This window comes from Pan paniscus, chromosome 10 (genome assembly GCF_029289425.2).
Source record: "Pan paniscus chromosome 10, NHGRI_mPanPan1-v2.0_pri, whole genome shotgun sequence".
Classification (NCBI taxonomy): Eukaryota; Metazoa; Chordata; class Mammalia; order Primates; family Hominidae; genus Pan; species Pan paniscus.
The window spans coordinates 140,615,189-140,631,480 of NC_073259.2; the positions used below are offsets into that span (position 1 = coordinate 140,615,189).

The following is a 16,292-nucleotide window of genomic DNA, read 5'->3' on the forward strand; positions in this document are numbered from 1 at the left end:
CTCTGTCCTGGGTGCGGCTCAGCCTGCAGCTGCTTCCTCCGCGGGGGTCCGCTGGTGTGCGCCTTCCTTCCAGGGTGGGGCTCTGCGCGGTGTCCTCGGCTCCCCTCGGCCCCCTTGGGAATTGGGCTGCTGGAGAAGGGCAGCATGCCTCCTGGGCCCGGGCTGGACGGGGGTTCCGCGGGCGGTGACACCTGCCCAGGTGGACACGTGCTCTTTCTTCCATGCAGGTGTGCTCCCCAGAAGGGGGGCCGCTCCCAGCCAGCCACTGGGACCAGAACGGCCCGGCCCAGCGCCAGCAACAGCTCCAGCCCAGCCAGCCCAGCCAGCCCCAGGGGTCCCTCCCAGCCCCGTCGGCACTCCCGGACCCTGGGCAGCCCTGCCAGCCCTCCCAGCGGCCACTCCTGGGTCAGCGCAGCTGGCCCCAGCGGTCACTTCTGGGCCTGAAACAGCCCTGCCAGCCCCGGCGGTCACTTCTGGGCCCCGGTCAGCCCTGCCGGCCCCAGCGGCTCCTTCCATCCCCAGATCAGCTCTGCCAGCCCCAGCGGTCACGCCCGGCCCAGCCCTGCCGGCCGCATTGGGCACTCCCAGGCCCCAGGCAGTGCTGCAGGCGCCTGCGGTCCCTGCTGACCCCGTGTCACCACTGCCGGCGCCTGCGGTCCCTCCTGGCCCCACGGTCCCTCCTGGTCCCCTGCCTCTACTGCCGGCGCCTGCGGTTCCTCCTGGCCCCAAGGCACCGCTGCAGGCGCCTGCGGTCCCTGCTGACCCTGTGGCACCGCTGCCGGCCCCTGCGGCCGTGGGCCAGCCCGTGTCACTGTGGCCAGCCCGGTAGGGCATCCTCAGGACAGCGCAGCCGGCCCCTGTGGTCGCTGCTAGCCCAGTGCCAGCGGTACCAGCCCCCGCGGCCACTCCTCACCCTCCGACCACGCCGACGGCCCGCCAGCTTCCTCCCAGGACAGTGCTGCTGCCCCCGGCGGGCCTTCCTAGCCCCGTGTCAGTACGGCCAGCCCCGAAGGTCCCTGCTGGGCCAGCCCAGCCGCCCCCGGCGGTCGCTGCTGCGCCCCAGGCAGCCCCAGCGGTTAGTGGAAGCCCCAGAGCAGCCCGGCCCACTCACGCCTTCACTCCTGTGCCCGGGACGGCCGAGGCAGCAGAAGCAGCCGCTCATGGGCCCGGAGCAGCCCTGCCCACCCAAGCGGCCGCTCATGGGCCCAGAGCAGCCCTGCCAGCCCCTGCGGCCGCTCATGGGCCCCAACAAGCCCTGCAAACCCCAGCCGTTGCTCCCCATTCCCGATCGCCCTTCACTCCTGGGGCAGCCGGGCCCACCCTGCCGGCCTCTCCTGGGGCTCCTGTGCCAGCCGCGGCGGTCCCTGTTGGATCTGGTGCCGGCCCGTCAGCCCCGGCTCTCGCTCCTGGCCCTGGGCCATCCCTGCCGGCCCCTGCGGTCCCGGTGGACCCGATCCTGTGCCCCCGGGATGGCCCGTCAGGCCCCATCTGTGAGCCCTGGAGCCTGATGCCTGCAGGCACCTCCCCATATGGGTTTTCCAGCCCACTCCAGTGTGATCTGCACCCTGGCAGGGCCCCGAGGGCCAAGGCCGCATTGCCCTTCGGGCTGGAGATGCTTTGCCGGACTAGCCTGAGGCCTTGTCTAGACAGGGCTGGGCTGTTTGTCTTTGGAAATTGAGGCTCGGCCAGAGGCAGAGCCCCTACAGTGCCGTGATCAGGCTGAGGCTCACCACACCAGGAGGAGAGATGAACCCGCGTCTGCCTGCCGCCCCGCCATGCTCCCTCTCCCCCCACTGGTGTCACAGTGCCCCCACCCGCGTTGCTGCCTGTGGTGTGCGTGCCCTGGGAGGGGAACACAGCCCCTGAGGGCGGGGACCTTGCTGGGGGCCCCTCAGCGTCTTTCTGTGCCTCTGAATTGCCAATACTGTCCTTGCATCTCTGAGTCTACGTGCACGCTTGCCCCTGGCGTGCCACCTGTGCGGAGCGTGTGAGCCTGGTGTGTGCGTGCTGTGTGTGCATGCGTGCGAGAGGGTGTGAGAGTGAGTGGCGTGCTGGGTATGAAGGATCTGTGGGGTGCTGCAGTTCCTGCAGAGTGGCCCAGTGGCGAATGGTGAAGGTGTGGGTTTCAGTCCAGGCCCTCCCCCTGGTAGTCAGGAGGTGCTGGTGTCCACCTCCAGGGCCCCCAAGCTACAGGGGGCACATGGGCCCATCTGGTGGGTCAGGACCTGCAGGGGACCCGGAGGCTCCCACCCCCACCTCTCAGGACTCTGCCTCCACCACCCCCGTGGGCATGCACTGAAGGGTTGCCTGCAGGGTCTCCAGGCGAGGGGGACCCCACAGGGTGGGCAGCGCCTTCTTCCGACTTCCCCACAGTGCCCTGCAGCGTCCCGTCTGGCTGTTGACCTACCTGTAGTCGGGCACACCTCACACTACAAGGCTACCCCTGGGCCCATCCCTGCCCCTTCCACGGCCCCCACCTGTGGTCAGGTGTTGCCACCCCCTCAGGACCTGGTCTCGAGGCAGCCCCACTCGAGTCTTCTGGAGTCCGAGGCACGCCACTCACCCAAAAGGGAGGGGGTGTTTGGGGGGGGCTCTGACTGTCTTCAGACCTCAGGGGAGCTGGGCAGGCTCTATCCAGTGGTCCTCCAGAGAGCAGCGTTGACCACCTGGACCCCTGCGCCGAGTGACAGGAGGCCCTGGTCCTGCAGGCCTGGTCTTGCCTAGCTGGGCTGCCTCAGGTGTCAGGAAGGGGATGGGTGTCCCTGGCTCCCAGGCCAGGCAGCTGCTGACCTCCAGCACCCCGCACTTGCTCATGAGGACCCCACCCCCGCAGGCCCTCCCGGGTCCTGACCAGCCTCTGGTGCAGCATCTGCTTTGGCCTCTGGGCCCCCTCGCTCCCCACCCACCCAGGCCCCTTCCTCCGGTGCTCACCTGGGGCCTCCATCCCAGAAGCGCAGGGCTTATTTTTCTGATTAAAGAAAATAAAAAGTGCCGTGCCACTATTTTTTATAACAGCATCAGCGTTTGTAATTTAAACAGACGAGCATGTGTCTTACGTGATTTATTCCCACAAACGGCTTTTGTGCTGGGCTTGGCTCGGGATTCATTGCATTCTGACCGAACAGAGGGGAGACCTGGAGCATCTGTTCCTGACCTTCCTGCCCACCCATCTGAGGCCTGGAATGGGGGTTTGTACTGTGCTCAGCATGGGGGGCACCGGCCTCCAGATCCCCCCACCGCAAGGCTACTGTGTGGGCCAGTGCAGCAGGGGTCGAGACCCCCCTCTCGGCTCATGCCTGGGGGGCACCCATCCCCAGGATCAGTGCCCTGGGGACTGGTGAGGGAGGGTGGTTCAGCTCAGAGTCCTCTGCATGGCCTGGGCACGCGTGAGGGAGCATGGTTCAGCCCAGCATCCTCTGCACAGCCTGTCAGGTGCTTGTGTTCTGCTCACGGAAGGCCGGGGCATGGAGGGGCCGAGTCCTGGCTGCAGCGCCCTGGCTGAGCTCCTGGCTGGACCTGGCACACTTGGGATGCGGGCTTGGAGGGCGATGCCATCTCAGAGTCACCCACACAAGCCATTGCCCCGCAGAGGGGCTGAAGTTGCCTTCAGACGTCCCTGTTGTCACGCGTGGGGGACAGTGATGATTTAAACAGTCTCCTGCCCTCTTTCCACGTTCAGGCCCTTGCCCCTACCCCCGGGCTCCTGTGAGTACAGAGGGGGCCGAGTGAGTACAGCCATGTCTGGGGCAGGCCCGAACGGGCTGAGGGAGTGGGGAGGGGCCATCCATGCTGGAGCTGAGCAGTGGCACTTGGCTGCCCCTTAATGGGGAAGGCCAGGCTGCCAGGGAGGGCTGAGGAGAGCTGGAAACTGCAGCCTGGGTCCCCGTGGCCAGCAGCTGGGGGTGCAGAGGACACCTGTGGAGGAAACATTCAGGACCCAGAGGGGCTCTCGAGGCCTGGCCATGACCCTGCAGCCTCCAGCTCGAACCCACTGTCTGCACTGGCCTGGGGTCGGGGTGCCGCTATGGGGAGGGCAGAGACACCAGGGCCCTACGGTGCTGGACATCCATGTTGTGTCCTGGGGCCCGCGCCCTGGTGGGGACACTGCTGCCAGGCGTCGCCCTGGGAAATGCAGATTTCGTGTGGCCAGATCTTTGATGTTTCTGAACAGCTGGGAATCCAGGTTTCTCTGGATTCGGCAATGTTGAAATGTTGGTGGTCAATTCCAATTTTTATGACTCACTGTGCTGACCAGAAGATGCAGCTGCGGGCCTGCGAGGCCTCCGGCAAGCGGGATTTGGCTCCCATCACAGGCAGCAGATTGGAGCCTGAGGCCTGGTTGGAACATGGCTTGTTCCCTTGTTTCTGGAAGGGGTTGGTACTCAGTGGGGCTGCGCCTGCCCAGGAAGATGGGCTTGTGTCCTGGCTGCTGTAGAGGGGGTGGGGGCAGCCCAGCCTGAAGGTTGAGGATGGAGGTGTCTTCTGGGGGGTGACAGTGGGGATCTGGGGGAGGCTGCCCGCTGCCCGACTAGAGAGACCCTGTTGCTGCCTCAGGAACCCCTCTGGAGACTGGGGCCTGCGTGCAGTGCTTTAGTGACCATCAGCCCTCTGGTCACCTCTGCGGGGGCCTCTGCCCACCTTGCTGTTGTTGGCATAGGCAGGCTGGTCCCCTCCCATCTGTAGAAGGGGTTATGGGGAGGGCGTGAGCCTTCTGGGAGAGGCCGAGGCATGTTCCTGCAGAGCCCACGGCAGACGAGGGCAGTGGTTGGTTGGTTGTTGGGGGAGGAGAAGGGGAGGTCGGGGTGGATTCCTGGAAGATGGGTGGCACTGAGACTGTGGCGGTGGGGCCAACCCCACGAGGGGCCTGGAGCTCTAAGGCCCTTGGGTCCTCCCCAGGTCAGGCCAAGTCCATGAGCCATCGCTGAGCAGCCCCCAGGGAGGGAGGGGTGTGAGCATGGGTGGGCTCCCGGCACCTGGCCCAGCATCCACGCCTGGTGTGTGGGCCTCTGCCTGCAGACCCTCTTCCGAGGGCCCCGTCTCTCTGGACCCCTCACTGCAGGTGAATAGCCACAGTCCCACCCCCAGGCCCTGCCCTGCGTGTTGGAAACACCACCTCCTGGGCCTTCCCCGTTTGCTCATTCGGGACCCTTCTCTGGGCACTGAGGACGATGAGCTCCGCCTCTGTTCTCGCGTCAGGGCTCGGCTCCTCCGTGTGTGGGGAGACAGGCTGGGATAGCATGCTGGGCGACTGTGGTGAGGGCAAAGATGCAGAGGGCATGAGTGGGGGGCTGGGGGGGGCGCCTGGATGTTCAGAGGCCAGAAGGCAGGACTACCCGCAGGTGCCCAAGGGAGACCCAGGGCCGCCCAGAAGTCCAGGGGAAGTCCTGGGGCCTCGGAGGGATCTGAGCAGGGCTGCGGCCTGACCCAGGATCTCTCTGGCCTCCCTGGCGTCTTCCCAGGTGGCCCAGGACCGCAGTACCAGACTGAGCTGGACTGGCATTGACCAGGCCGAGGCCACCAGCCATCCTCCTCCAGCCAGAAGCTGCAGTGATAGGGGACATCCCTAGCAGTTCACAAAGCTGTGGGGAGACCCCGAGGGGGGAGGGTTTCCACGCTGAGCCACAGGCCCGGCCACGGTGCAAAGCTGTGGGGGGACTCCGAGAAAGAAGGGTTTTCATGCTGAGCCACAGTCCCGGCCATGGTGCAGGGATTTGGCACGAAGCCTCTTCTGGGGCCGGTACACGACCTAGAGGGCTCCCTGGTGTACCCTGGGACCTGGCAGAGTGCAGCTTCTCATCCAGCAGGGGTGGGTAGGGCCCTGGACTCTCCTAGGGCAGCACTGTTTAATAGGAGTGTTGTGTGAGCCACATATAGAGTTAAGAAGAAATAAGTAAAATTCATTTTAATGAAGTATTGCGTTTCACTCCATGTACTTTGAAAATAGTATTTCAACAATGTAATCTATATAAAAATTATCAGATCTTTTTTACTCTTTTTTTTGTACTGAGTCTGGGAAAGCCAGCAGGTGTTTTACATTTACAACACTTGAGTTTAGACTGGCAGCTTCTGCGCCCAATAACCACAAGGCTGACAGCAGGGAGGTGTGGGGGGTCCAGAACAATATACCCTCTGTGAGTGCTTATCTCATGCCCATGCTGTTCCCAGGCGCCTGCTGTCTGTCTCCTCATCCTCTACCTCATCGGCTCTATGGTTTGAGGCCAGACCTCATGCATCAGGCCAGAGTGTCCTGCCGAGACCCAGGATGCACCCCTCACTTGGCACAGACAAACCAGACACACCAGCTTCTGTCTTTCCCCATTTCAGTGGGTGAACCTGGAACCACCCAGATGACTGGGCTAGAAGTTGACAGTCATTCTCCTCTCCTCACTCCCCTGTCCTCCCACCCAGCACACCCAGCCAGGCAGGTCCTTAGCTTCCACCTCCTGAATCTCTGACCTGAATTTCACTAGAAAATAAGGAATACTACATCAAAATTTATGGGATGCAGCTAAAGCAATGCTTAAAGGAAAACTAGCTTGTGCTTATATGGGAAAAGAAGAAAGGTCTAGAATCTTAAGGTTTTACCTTAAGAAACCAAAAAAAAAAAAAATGGAAGGTTTGTAAACCTATAAAGGAAAGCCGTAGTATAGACAAGAACAGAAATACAGAAATTAATGAGGCAGGCCAGGTGCGGTGGCTCATGCCTGTAATCCCAGCACTTTGGGACCCCAAGGAGGGTGGATCACTTGAGGTCAGGAGTTCAAGACCAGCCTGGCCAACATGGTGAAACCCGTCTCTACTAAAAATACAAAAAATTAGCCAGGCATGGTGGCGCACACCTGTAGTCCCAGCTGCTTGGGAGGCTGAGACATGCCAATCACTTGAACCCAGGAGGTGGAGGTTGCAGTGAGCTGAGATCATGCCACTGCACTCCAGCCTGGGCAACAGAGTGAGACTCCGTCTCAAAAAAAAAAAAAAAAGAAAGAGAAATTAATAAGGTAGGAAACAGACAATAGAGGAAATGAACAAAGCCAAAAGGTGTTCTTTGAAAACATTAACAAAGTTGAGAAATCCCTAGCTAGATCAATCAGAAAAAGAAAACACAAATTATGAATATTAGGAACAAAAGGGGAAATATCATTACAGGCACTATAGACACGAAAAAGGTGAAATGGGGACAATTTTATTCCAACAAATTCAACAGCTTAGTTGAAGTGGGCAAATTACTTGGAAAACAAAACTGACGCAAGATGAAATAGATAATCTGAATAGTCTTTTTTTTTTTTTTTTTTTTTTTTTTGAGACGGAGTCTTGCTCTATCACCCAGGCTGGAGTGCAGTGGCCAAAGTTGTGCAAGCTCTGCCTCCCAGGTTCAAGCAGTTCTCCTGCCTCAGCTTCCTGAGTAGCTGGGATCACAGGCAAGTGCCACCATGCCCAGCTAATTTTTGTATTTTTAGTAGAGATAGGGTTTCACCATGTTGGCCAGGCTGGTCTTGAACTCCTGACCTCAGGTGATCCACCCACCTCGGCCTCCCAAAGTGCTGGGAACAGGTGTGAACCACCACGCCCGGCTTAGATAATCTGAAGAGTCTTACATCTGTTAGATGGAGTTTCTGGATGTCCACGTTTTCTGTCTTCAGTGCCACCTCCCCCAGCCTGCTCAGCACCCTGTCGCCAGCCTAGCCTAACACTTGAAGTCTTTTCTGATCGTACCAGGCACATTTCCACCAGTTAACATGCATCAGCTTGTTTAACTGCAACCCTGTAACTATTCCCATTTGCCAGATGAGGATGCTGAAGAAAAAAAGCCGCCTGTAAATAACTTGCCCAAGGTCCACACAGTGAGCAGCTGGACCAGGATTCAAGCCCAGCAGCTTGGCTTTGTTGTGAAATCTGTACCCTGGGCCATTACCTGGAGGGCAGCTTTCTGGGCCTCAGTTTTCCTATCTGTAAAATGGGGATGTTACTAAATAGTTCATTTGTTTTCGGGTTGTTGAGATGATAAAATGAGCTAACATGCAAGGTTTGTACTGTTTACATAGCTGCCATGATGATATCGATTCATGCTTTTATTATTATGAATTCTCAGAGTAATTTCTCCTGCCTCCTGGGCCCAGCCTGGCTGGTTTGAGGCCCAGACGCTAGAGGCTTATCTTTGTCCTGGTTGCCAGGCAAGGGTCCTCTCGTGCAGGGCCTGTGGAGAGAGGCACTCGGTTAATCAGTGCCTTAGACACTGGGCCTGGGCCTCCCACCTGCAGGGAGCAGCAGGCTGGGTCACAGGGTCCTAGAGCTTCCTCCCACCTGACAGGGCCCTCCTACAAACCAAGAGTTGGTCCAGGAGAAGGGGCCACTCAGGAGGGCTGGGGGGCCACGCCAGCCAGGGTGCTGTTAGGTGGGAGTGGAAGAGGAAGGCTGAGCACCTGGGCCTAGCAGGCACTGCTCCCCACAGCCTGGGGCTAGCTGGTCCGGGGCGAGCATGGCCACCTCTGCTTTCCCAGCCTCACTCTGGTCGGGAAGGCTCTTCCGACTGGCATCCATTTTGTACTTTTGGTCATTCCGCCCCTGTTCTGGGCCTGGGGCTGCAATGACAAACAAGACAAGTGACCGTGCTGCCCTCGAGAAGTTAAATTATAACTGGGACAACAGCAGAGCGGGTAGAGACTGTTCTGAGTGTGAGCACAGCCGTGCCTGGGAAGGAGAGAAGGCACCGTTAGACCAGGCGGTCAGGGAAGAGCGCTCTGGGTAGAGGGTGCAGCCACCCAGGCCTCTGGTGGCGTGTGCCTGAGGAGCCGAGCGGGCATGGGGTGGGCAGACAGGGCTAAGGAGGGGCCTGGTCTCATACAGAGGGAAACCACTGAGGGTTTTAAGCCAGGGAACAACGTGAGCTCCTGTGTTTTTACAAACTCGTGGGGGAGGCAGCACGGTTGTGGGGGTGGTGGCGCCTGTCGGGAGGCTGCTGCAGCCGTTCAGGAGGGGGTGGCAGTGGCTTGAATTAGGTCATTCTTCTGTTGGATGGTTAGGGTGCCAACTGAGCAAGACCAAGTGATGCAGCCCAGGCGGCAAACGTGGTGGAGCCAGGAGTCCAGTGGCCCCAACTCCAGAGCTGGCGGCACACACCTGCTGGAGTCCACTCCGACACAGCATAGCTGCTGTTCCCACCCCTCCTCCAGCACACAGGACTGCACAGGCAGGGCCTTGCAGACACTCACCTGCACTTGCCCACACACACTAGTGTCCCCAAGAGCCTGCTGGCAACGCACCTCCTAGGCCTTAACTCAGCCAGCATCCCTCATATCATCTGTAGTGTATCTCATCCATCCATCCACCCATCTGTCCATCATCCACCTGTCTGTCCATCCATCCACCCATGCATCTACCCATCTACCTGTCCATCCATCCACCCATGCATCCATCATCCACCCATCTGTCCATCCAGCCACCCATGCATCTGTCCATCCACCCACGCATTCATCATCCACTCATCTGTAGTGTATCTCATCCATCCATCCACCTGTCTGTCCATCTATCCACCTGTCTGTCCATCCATCCACCCACGCGTCCATCATCCACCCGTCTGTAGTGTATCTCATCCATCCATCCACCCATGTGTCCATCCACCCATCTGTCTATCCATCCACCATGCATGCATGCATCCATCCATCCATCCACTTGTGCATCCATCCATCTACCCATCTGTCCATCCATCCACCCATCCACCCATCTATCCATGTATCCACCCATCTACCCATCTGTCCATCCACCCGTGCATCCATCCATCCACCCCTCTGTCCTTCCATCCACCCATCTGTCCATCCATCCACATGTCTGTCCATCCATCCACTCATGCATCCATCATTCACCCCATGCATCCATCCACCCATGCATCCACACATCCATCCATCCACTCATCTACCTGTCTGTCCATCCATCCACCCATGCATCCACCCATCTACCCGTCCATCCATCCACCCATGCATCCATCATCCACCCATCTGTCCATCCAACCACCCATGCATCTATCCATCCATGCATGCATCCATCCACCCACCCGTCTGTCCATCCATCCACCTGTCTGTCCATCTATCCACCCACGCACCCATTCATCTACCTGTTTGTCCATCCATCCACCCATGCATCCATCCATCCACCCATCTGAATCACAATAGAAGAAGGTGGAGCAGCGTACTGGAGTGTCCCACACTGGGTGGGCAGTACCCTGTTCCCTGACACTGTGCTGACTCAGGGAACACTTGGTCTCTCCCAAACATTGCCTGAGTCCCTCTTTACTGTGTCTGCCTGTGCTAGGTAGGCAAGAATAAAAGACAGCCCCTGTCCACTGGATGCTTACAGTCTACTGAAGAGAGACACAGAACAAGCAACCCCACTTCTCTTTTAGAGAGACACTTAGGGGACTGTGGGAGCCTGGAGGAGCTCTTTACCTAGCCTGGTTGGCATGTGGAGTGAATGGAGTGTCAGGAATGGTTTCAGGAAGAAGCAGGGCCACAGCCATACTGCGTGGTGTTAGCCTGGAGGAGGGGATGGCATGCTTTGCTAATACCAGGGTCCTGGAGACAGACAACAGAGTTTCCCTCATTCTGGAGCTTCTGACTCCCCACTCCCAACTCTGAGAGTCGTTCTCCTTCCCATAGGCTATGCAGTCTCGTACAGCTGGGCTGCAGTGCCACACCTCACCAGTAGGTGCTGCCTTCAGCTCAATGTGACTCCAGCCTGAGCTTCGAGCTGTGGGTGCTAAGAAGTGGCTACCCCTGGCTGGGCGCGGTGGCTCACGCCTGTAATCCCAGCACTTTGGGAGGCCAAGGCAAATGGATCACGAAGTCAGGAGTTCAAGACCAGTCTGGCCAAGATGGTGAAACCCCATCTCTACTAAAAATACAAAACTTAGCTGAGTGTGGTGGCAAGTGCCTGTAATCCCAGCTACTAGAGAGGCTGAGGCAGAGAATCGCTTGAACCCGAGAGGCAGAGGTTGCAGTGAGCCAAGATCTCACCACTGCACTCCAGCCTGGGCAAGACTCTGTCTCAAAAAAAAAAAAAAAAAAAAAAAAAAAAAAAAAAAAAAAAAAAAAAGTGGCTACTCCTCCAGTCTGAGGGTTGTAGGTTGAGTATGTGTGGAAGAGAGCCCAGAGGCTGTGCAGGCAGCGTGGATGGGTGGTGAGGAAGTTGGGCCCCTCTTCCAGTGCCCCCACCAGCAGGTACACAGCCTTCCTCGCACTCCTCCAGCACACCCTCCTTGCACCCCTCCAGCACACCCTCCTTGCACACCTCCAGCACACCCTCCTTGCACCCCTCCAGCACACCCTCCTTGCACCCCTCCAGCACACCCTCCTTGCACCCCTCCAGCACACCCTCCTTGCACCCCTCCAGCACACCCCCCTTGCACCCCTCCAGCACACCCCCCTTGCACCCCTCCAGCACACTCTCCTTGCATCCCTCCAGCACACCCTCCTTGCACCCCTCCAGCACACCCTCCTTGCACACCTCCAGCACACCCTCCTTGCACCCCTCCAGCACACCTTCCTTGCACCCTCCAGCAACCCTCCTTGCACCCCTCCAGCACACCCTCCTTGCACCCCTCCAGCACACCCTCCTTGCACCCCTCCAGCACACCCTCCTTGCACCCCTCCAGCACACCCTCCTTGCACACCTCCAGCACACCCTCCTTGCACCCCTCCAGCACACCCTCCTTGCACCCTCCAGCAACCCTCCTTGCACCCCTCCAGCACACTCTCCTTGCACCCCTCCAGCACACCCTCCTTGCACCCCTCCAGCACACCCTCCTTGCACCCCTCCAGCACACCCTCCTTGCACCCCTGCAGCACACCCTCCTTGCACACCTCTAGCACACCCTCCTTGCACACCTCCAGCAGCTGTGGGAGAGCTCCCTTTCCCTGGCTGCTCCTGCTGTCTGGGACGCTCCCCAGGGCTCTCCCATCTCTTTCTTTGCAGATGACGATTTTCCCGAGGCAGCCCCTGCTCAGGTTGACCCCGGAACTGGGTCACTTCCTTTCCCCATCAGGCTCACCTTGGGAGTACAAGTTCTGGAGCAGCACCAGTGACTGCCACAAAGCCCCTGCCCTCCAAACGCCCAAGGGTGGGGACAACAGTCCACAAAACAGAGCAGGATGCAGTCGCTGGTGTCACATGCTGTGGGTGCGGCATCAGCTCCTCCCGACCAGGGACATGAGCCCAGCCCCCAGGAGGTAGCAGCAGGGGACTGTGATAGGGCTGAAGGCAGGGCGTAGCATCTGCCTGCAAGTCCCTGTGGCCTGGGCAGGTTCGGGACAGAGGGGCCCCAGAGTCGGGCTCTGCTCTTGCTGAATGTGAGGGGCCCATAGTCATCATCCATGGCTCAACCAGGCCTGGGGACACTGTGAGGGCTCTGGGGCTGTCCCGTCGGGAACGAAGGCAGTGAGTACCACCCACTCACAGTTGTGCCAGGCACCTGCTCTCAGGATTCAGGGACGGCTTTGTGGGCTCCCAAAACAGGCAGGAAACCAGGACCAGCTGGGAGCTGGTAGGGACTGTGGGAGGTGGGGAAATGGAGTGTTGTGGACGAAAGCAGCCACGCCCTCTTTGCCCTGCCCTGCCCTGCCCTGAGCCAGGGAGCTGGACACCCACTGCAGTCCCCTGAGGCTTCTCAACCTTGGTGGGTGGGGAACTTGGAAAGTCTCAAGTCTGGACCCATGACATCCAGTCCCTGGGGGAGGCCCAGGAGTCCTGAAAGCTCCCCGAGGGAGCACTGTTTGCACTGGGCCAGGAGCCATGTTCTAGGGGCTCAGCTCCTTAAGAGGAAGCGGAGCTGCGAGGAGGAGAGAGCGCAGGCTGCGGGGCTGGGGCAGGGGTGCGCTGTGTCCACACGCATTTCCACTCAGACACGGATGGCGGCAGCTCCGCCTCTGCATACCTGTGCTCCATTTCTGCAGGGGCGTCGCGTTCCCGTCTCCTGCTGGAACTGTGGCCCAGCCCAACTAGGGGGTGTGGGGGCCTGACCTCTGCCCCATCTCCCAGGGGGCCTGTCCTTGGCCTGGCAGGTCTGAGGAAGCGGTAGGCCCCTTCTCAGGGTTCTCCAGGGTCTGCATTAGAACAGCAGCCCAGGCAGCCCCCGACTCTCACCCTCGCTCCCAGGCCTGCAGGTGCAGAGGCTGGAGGCATCGTGGCCGGCCAGTCTCAGTTCATGCCCCTGTAGGATAGTCCTTGTCTGAATGTGTTGCCATGGGTTGGGGTGTGAGAGTCCCCCTGGTGTGGTCCGATTGGTGTGAGGCTTCACCAGGGCTGCAGAGTACGGCTGTCAGAGTTGTGCACTGCACCGCTCCGGGGCTGCCATTCCCACCGTGCCGTATGTAGTGCGTGCATTTGCCCTGACTGTTGCACATTCCCCGGGAGGGCACCTGCTGCTCAGTTTGCACAAGAGGACACGGGGGCTGGTGTGGGGCCTCTTGGGTGCTCCACTTTGGGTGGGGCCTGCGCAGGCAGTGCCTGCTTAGAGCCTTGGGGCGGGTCTGGGGAGCAGGTGGGGCGATGAGTCCATGTGCATGGGGTGAGGTGTGTACAGGGCCAGTGTGACTGCTGTGGTAGAGAGGGGTGTGGGTGTGTGTATGCGGCCAGCGTGGCCCCTCAGCCTGCCGGCGCCTGTGGGTCTGCGTGGGTCTCTGTGTGCGGCCGGCGTGGCCCCTCAGCCTGGGGTGGTGTGTGTGCCTGTGGGTCTCCATGCACCCCAGAGGGTTTCCTGGCTGCATGGCGGGGCCACTGCTGGCTCCCGTCTCTCTGGCCCCTTCCCACCAACAGGACAGCTCAAGGGCACTAGTCCCAGACAGGCCAGGCTGCACCTGAGCCCCCGACTGAGCCTGAGCCTCCCGGTGGAACCATGTTTCTGTGGGCAACCCAGAGGCAGTGATTTTTGGACATGCAGCCTGGAGCTGGGGGATGGTGTGGAGGGAGGGGTTTGGTGAGGGGAGGGGACCTTGGGGGAGGGGCTCTGTGCGCCTGGAGCCACCATGTTCCTGCGGTTACTGCCAGAACGCTCAGGGCCCCAGTGCTCCTGGTCCCACCAGCGGCTGGTCTGCGGCCGCCCAGTGGAGTGCAGCTTGCAGGAGCAGGTTGCTGAGGGTTCAGGAAATTTGAAGCCGGCTGTTAAACTGTTAGTGGCTTCCATCAGCTGTGGTTTGGATACTGACGTCACAGAAACTGACGGGCACTCCACGCTGGCCCACAGGGAGCTGTTCCTCCTGCCCTGCTCCTGCCGCACGCCCCACCTGCTGACATAACTGGACAGACTCAGCCTTCCTCCCCCACCCCAGGAAGCACAGGCTTGGTGGAGCAGCAGGGTGCCCCGTGAGGAGGGCAACTCGGGGCTGCAGTGTGTGTGCTGGGCCGTTGGTGCCGTCAGTGAGCTGTGTCCGGGGCCCTCCCCGGCCTGCGCTGCCTTTCCCCCAGCACCTGCCGCCTGGCAGACGGAGCCACCTTCTGTGTGCACTGGGAGCAGTCGCTCCTTTGTCACTCTGGGAGGGCAGGAGCTTGGGTCTGCTCTGCTCACTGCCCAGAACGGTACCTGGCTTGTCGGGGCTCCATAAGCATCGGTTGGACGGGTGGACAGATAGGTGGGCAGACCACAAGGCTGGGGTGGGCACAGGTGCAGTAGCTCCTGCCCACCCTCCAGGGCAAAAGGGGCACCCTCTGGCCCCAGACATGGACTTGTCATCCTGGGACTGTGATCTTGTCCCTCCAGCTCCTGCTGGGAGTGGACGTGTGGCCTCCCCGGCCCCTGGTGTGGCTGGCAGCACTGAGAAGCGGCTGGGCTGAGGGCAGCCACCTTGGCTGTTTGAGGTCCTGCCTGGGGACAGAGTGGGGTGACCAGGACACAGATTCCCAGTTCTACAGGGTTTTTCGAGACATGGGACTTTCAGAGCTAAAACCGGCCACCCGAGGAAGGGGAAGAGACCCCACCCCACGACTGGCCTGGCCACCTCTCAGGGCCTCCGGGTTTGGGAGGAGCACACGCAGGGCAGCCCACCGAGCCCCTCTGTGGCATGGGGGTGACACGTTCCATCTGCGCCCAGCCCTGACCGGAGGTGGGTTTTGTGTGGGTGTGAAGTGTAGAGAGGTGCCCTACTCCTCACGGCTCAGCTATGTGGGTGTTTCTTAGCCCCACCTCCCTTCCCATCGGCCAGGTGTCCTTGGGCAGTGAGCAGCCTGCACCACTGTACTCAGCAGCCCTGTGGCAGCCTTTCCCATCGCTGCCAGGTACTGCCCTGAGCCTCTGTCCCTAGCAGTGAGTGCAGGGCTCACGGGGCCATCGCCAATGGTCAGACTCCCCAGGGGGCCGGTGATACACGGTTCCTGGAAACTCATTCCTTGCAGGCTCTGGGGGATGATGATGCATTCCCGGGACCCCGCGTTGAGAACCGCTAGGAGTGGGACACGTGGCTTCCTGCAGAGGTGGACAGAACCCCTGATGGCCCCAGCAGGGCAGCAAGTGTGGGACCCGGTGGGCAGGGCTGCCCGGCTGGGACCACGGTGCCAGCTCCGGGGGTGAGAAAGGAGGGGTTGTGAGAGTCCAGCTGGTGACAACAGTGACACCTGGTGGCCTGGAAGGTGCCGGCCCCGGGCTCTGCTGCACAGGCCGTGCCTCCACCTAAACCTCATTGCACCGAGGGGCCCTGCCAGGGTTCCCGAATGTTACAGTTACAGATGCCGAAACTGAGGCTGGGGGAGGCCAGTCGCTTGCCCGAGGCCACAGTGCCAGGAAGAGCTGGGCAGCCTGGCCAGGGCCTGTGAGGGCTACTGCGCAGCTGAGCAGGTCACTAGCCCACCACCCTGCCCCCGGCTCCTGCCCAGTAAGGCTCAGACTCCTCGGGGCTGCATCCCTGCCCGGCCAGGGCCTCCTCCAGTGTGGGTGCCTGCTACTGTGCGGCTTGATGGACCTCATGGGCCGGGGGCATTTGACCTCGGGGGCCTGGGTGACATCCCTTAATTCGCACTGGCACCGTCTGCCTTGTGTGCACCCTGTCAGCCACCCAGGGAGGCCTGTTGCTGCAGGAGGTGCACAGAGCGGGCCTCTGGCTGAGCCCAAGGTCGGCGGGGAGCCAGGCTCATGGCTGCAGCGAGCCACACCAGCCAGTCCTGGGACGGGTTTCCCCGGGCTGGGGCGTGCTTCTGACTTGGATGACTCAAACTAAAGAGCCTCACCAGGGGCCCTGGCATGCGAGGCCTGGGGGCCCAGATGTGCTGGGGCGTGCCACTACAAGGTGCAGAATTGTTCCAGATCCAAGGTGGCC

At 60.5% G+C, this 16,292-nt stretch overlaps 1 protein-coding gene across 17 annotated transcripts in view; it reads left to right on the forward strand.

Annotated features, from left to right (window-relative positions):
• Positions 1-16,292, forward strand: part of FBRSL1 (fibrosin like 1) — a 98,644-nt gene that overhangs the window by 18,982 nt on the left and 63,370 nt on the right. The window contains exon 3 of one of the 17 annotated variants that reach the window (XM_055096414.3): positions 228-3,014. The exons of the other annotated variants lie outside the window; for them this stretch is intronic. Coding sequence (XP_054952389.1) covers positions 228-1,508 — 1,281 coding nt within the window. The 3' untranslated portion in view covers positions 1,509-3,014. Of the gene's footprint in view, positions 1-227; positions 3,015-16,292 lie in introns of those variants that run through there. 17 annotated transcript variants of the gene reach the window in all.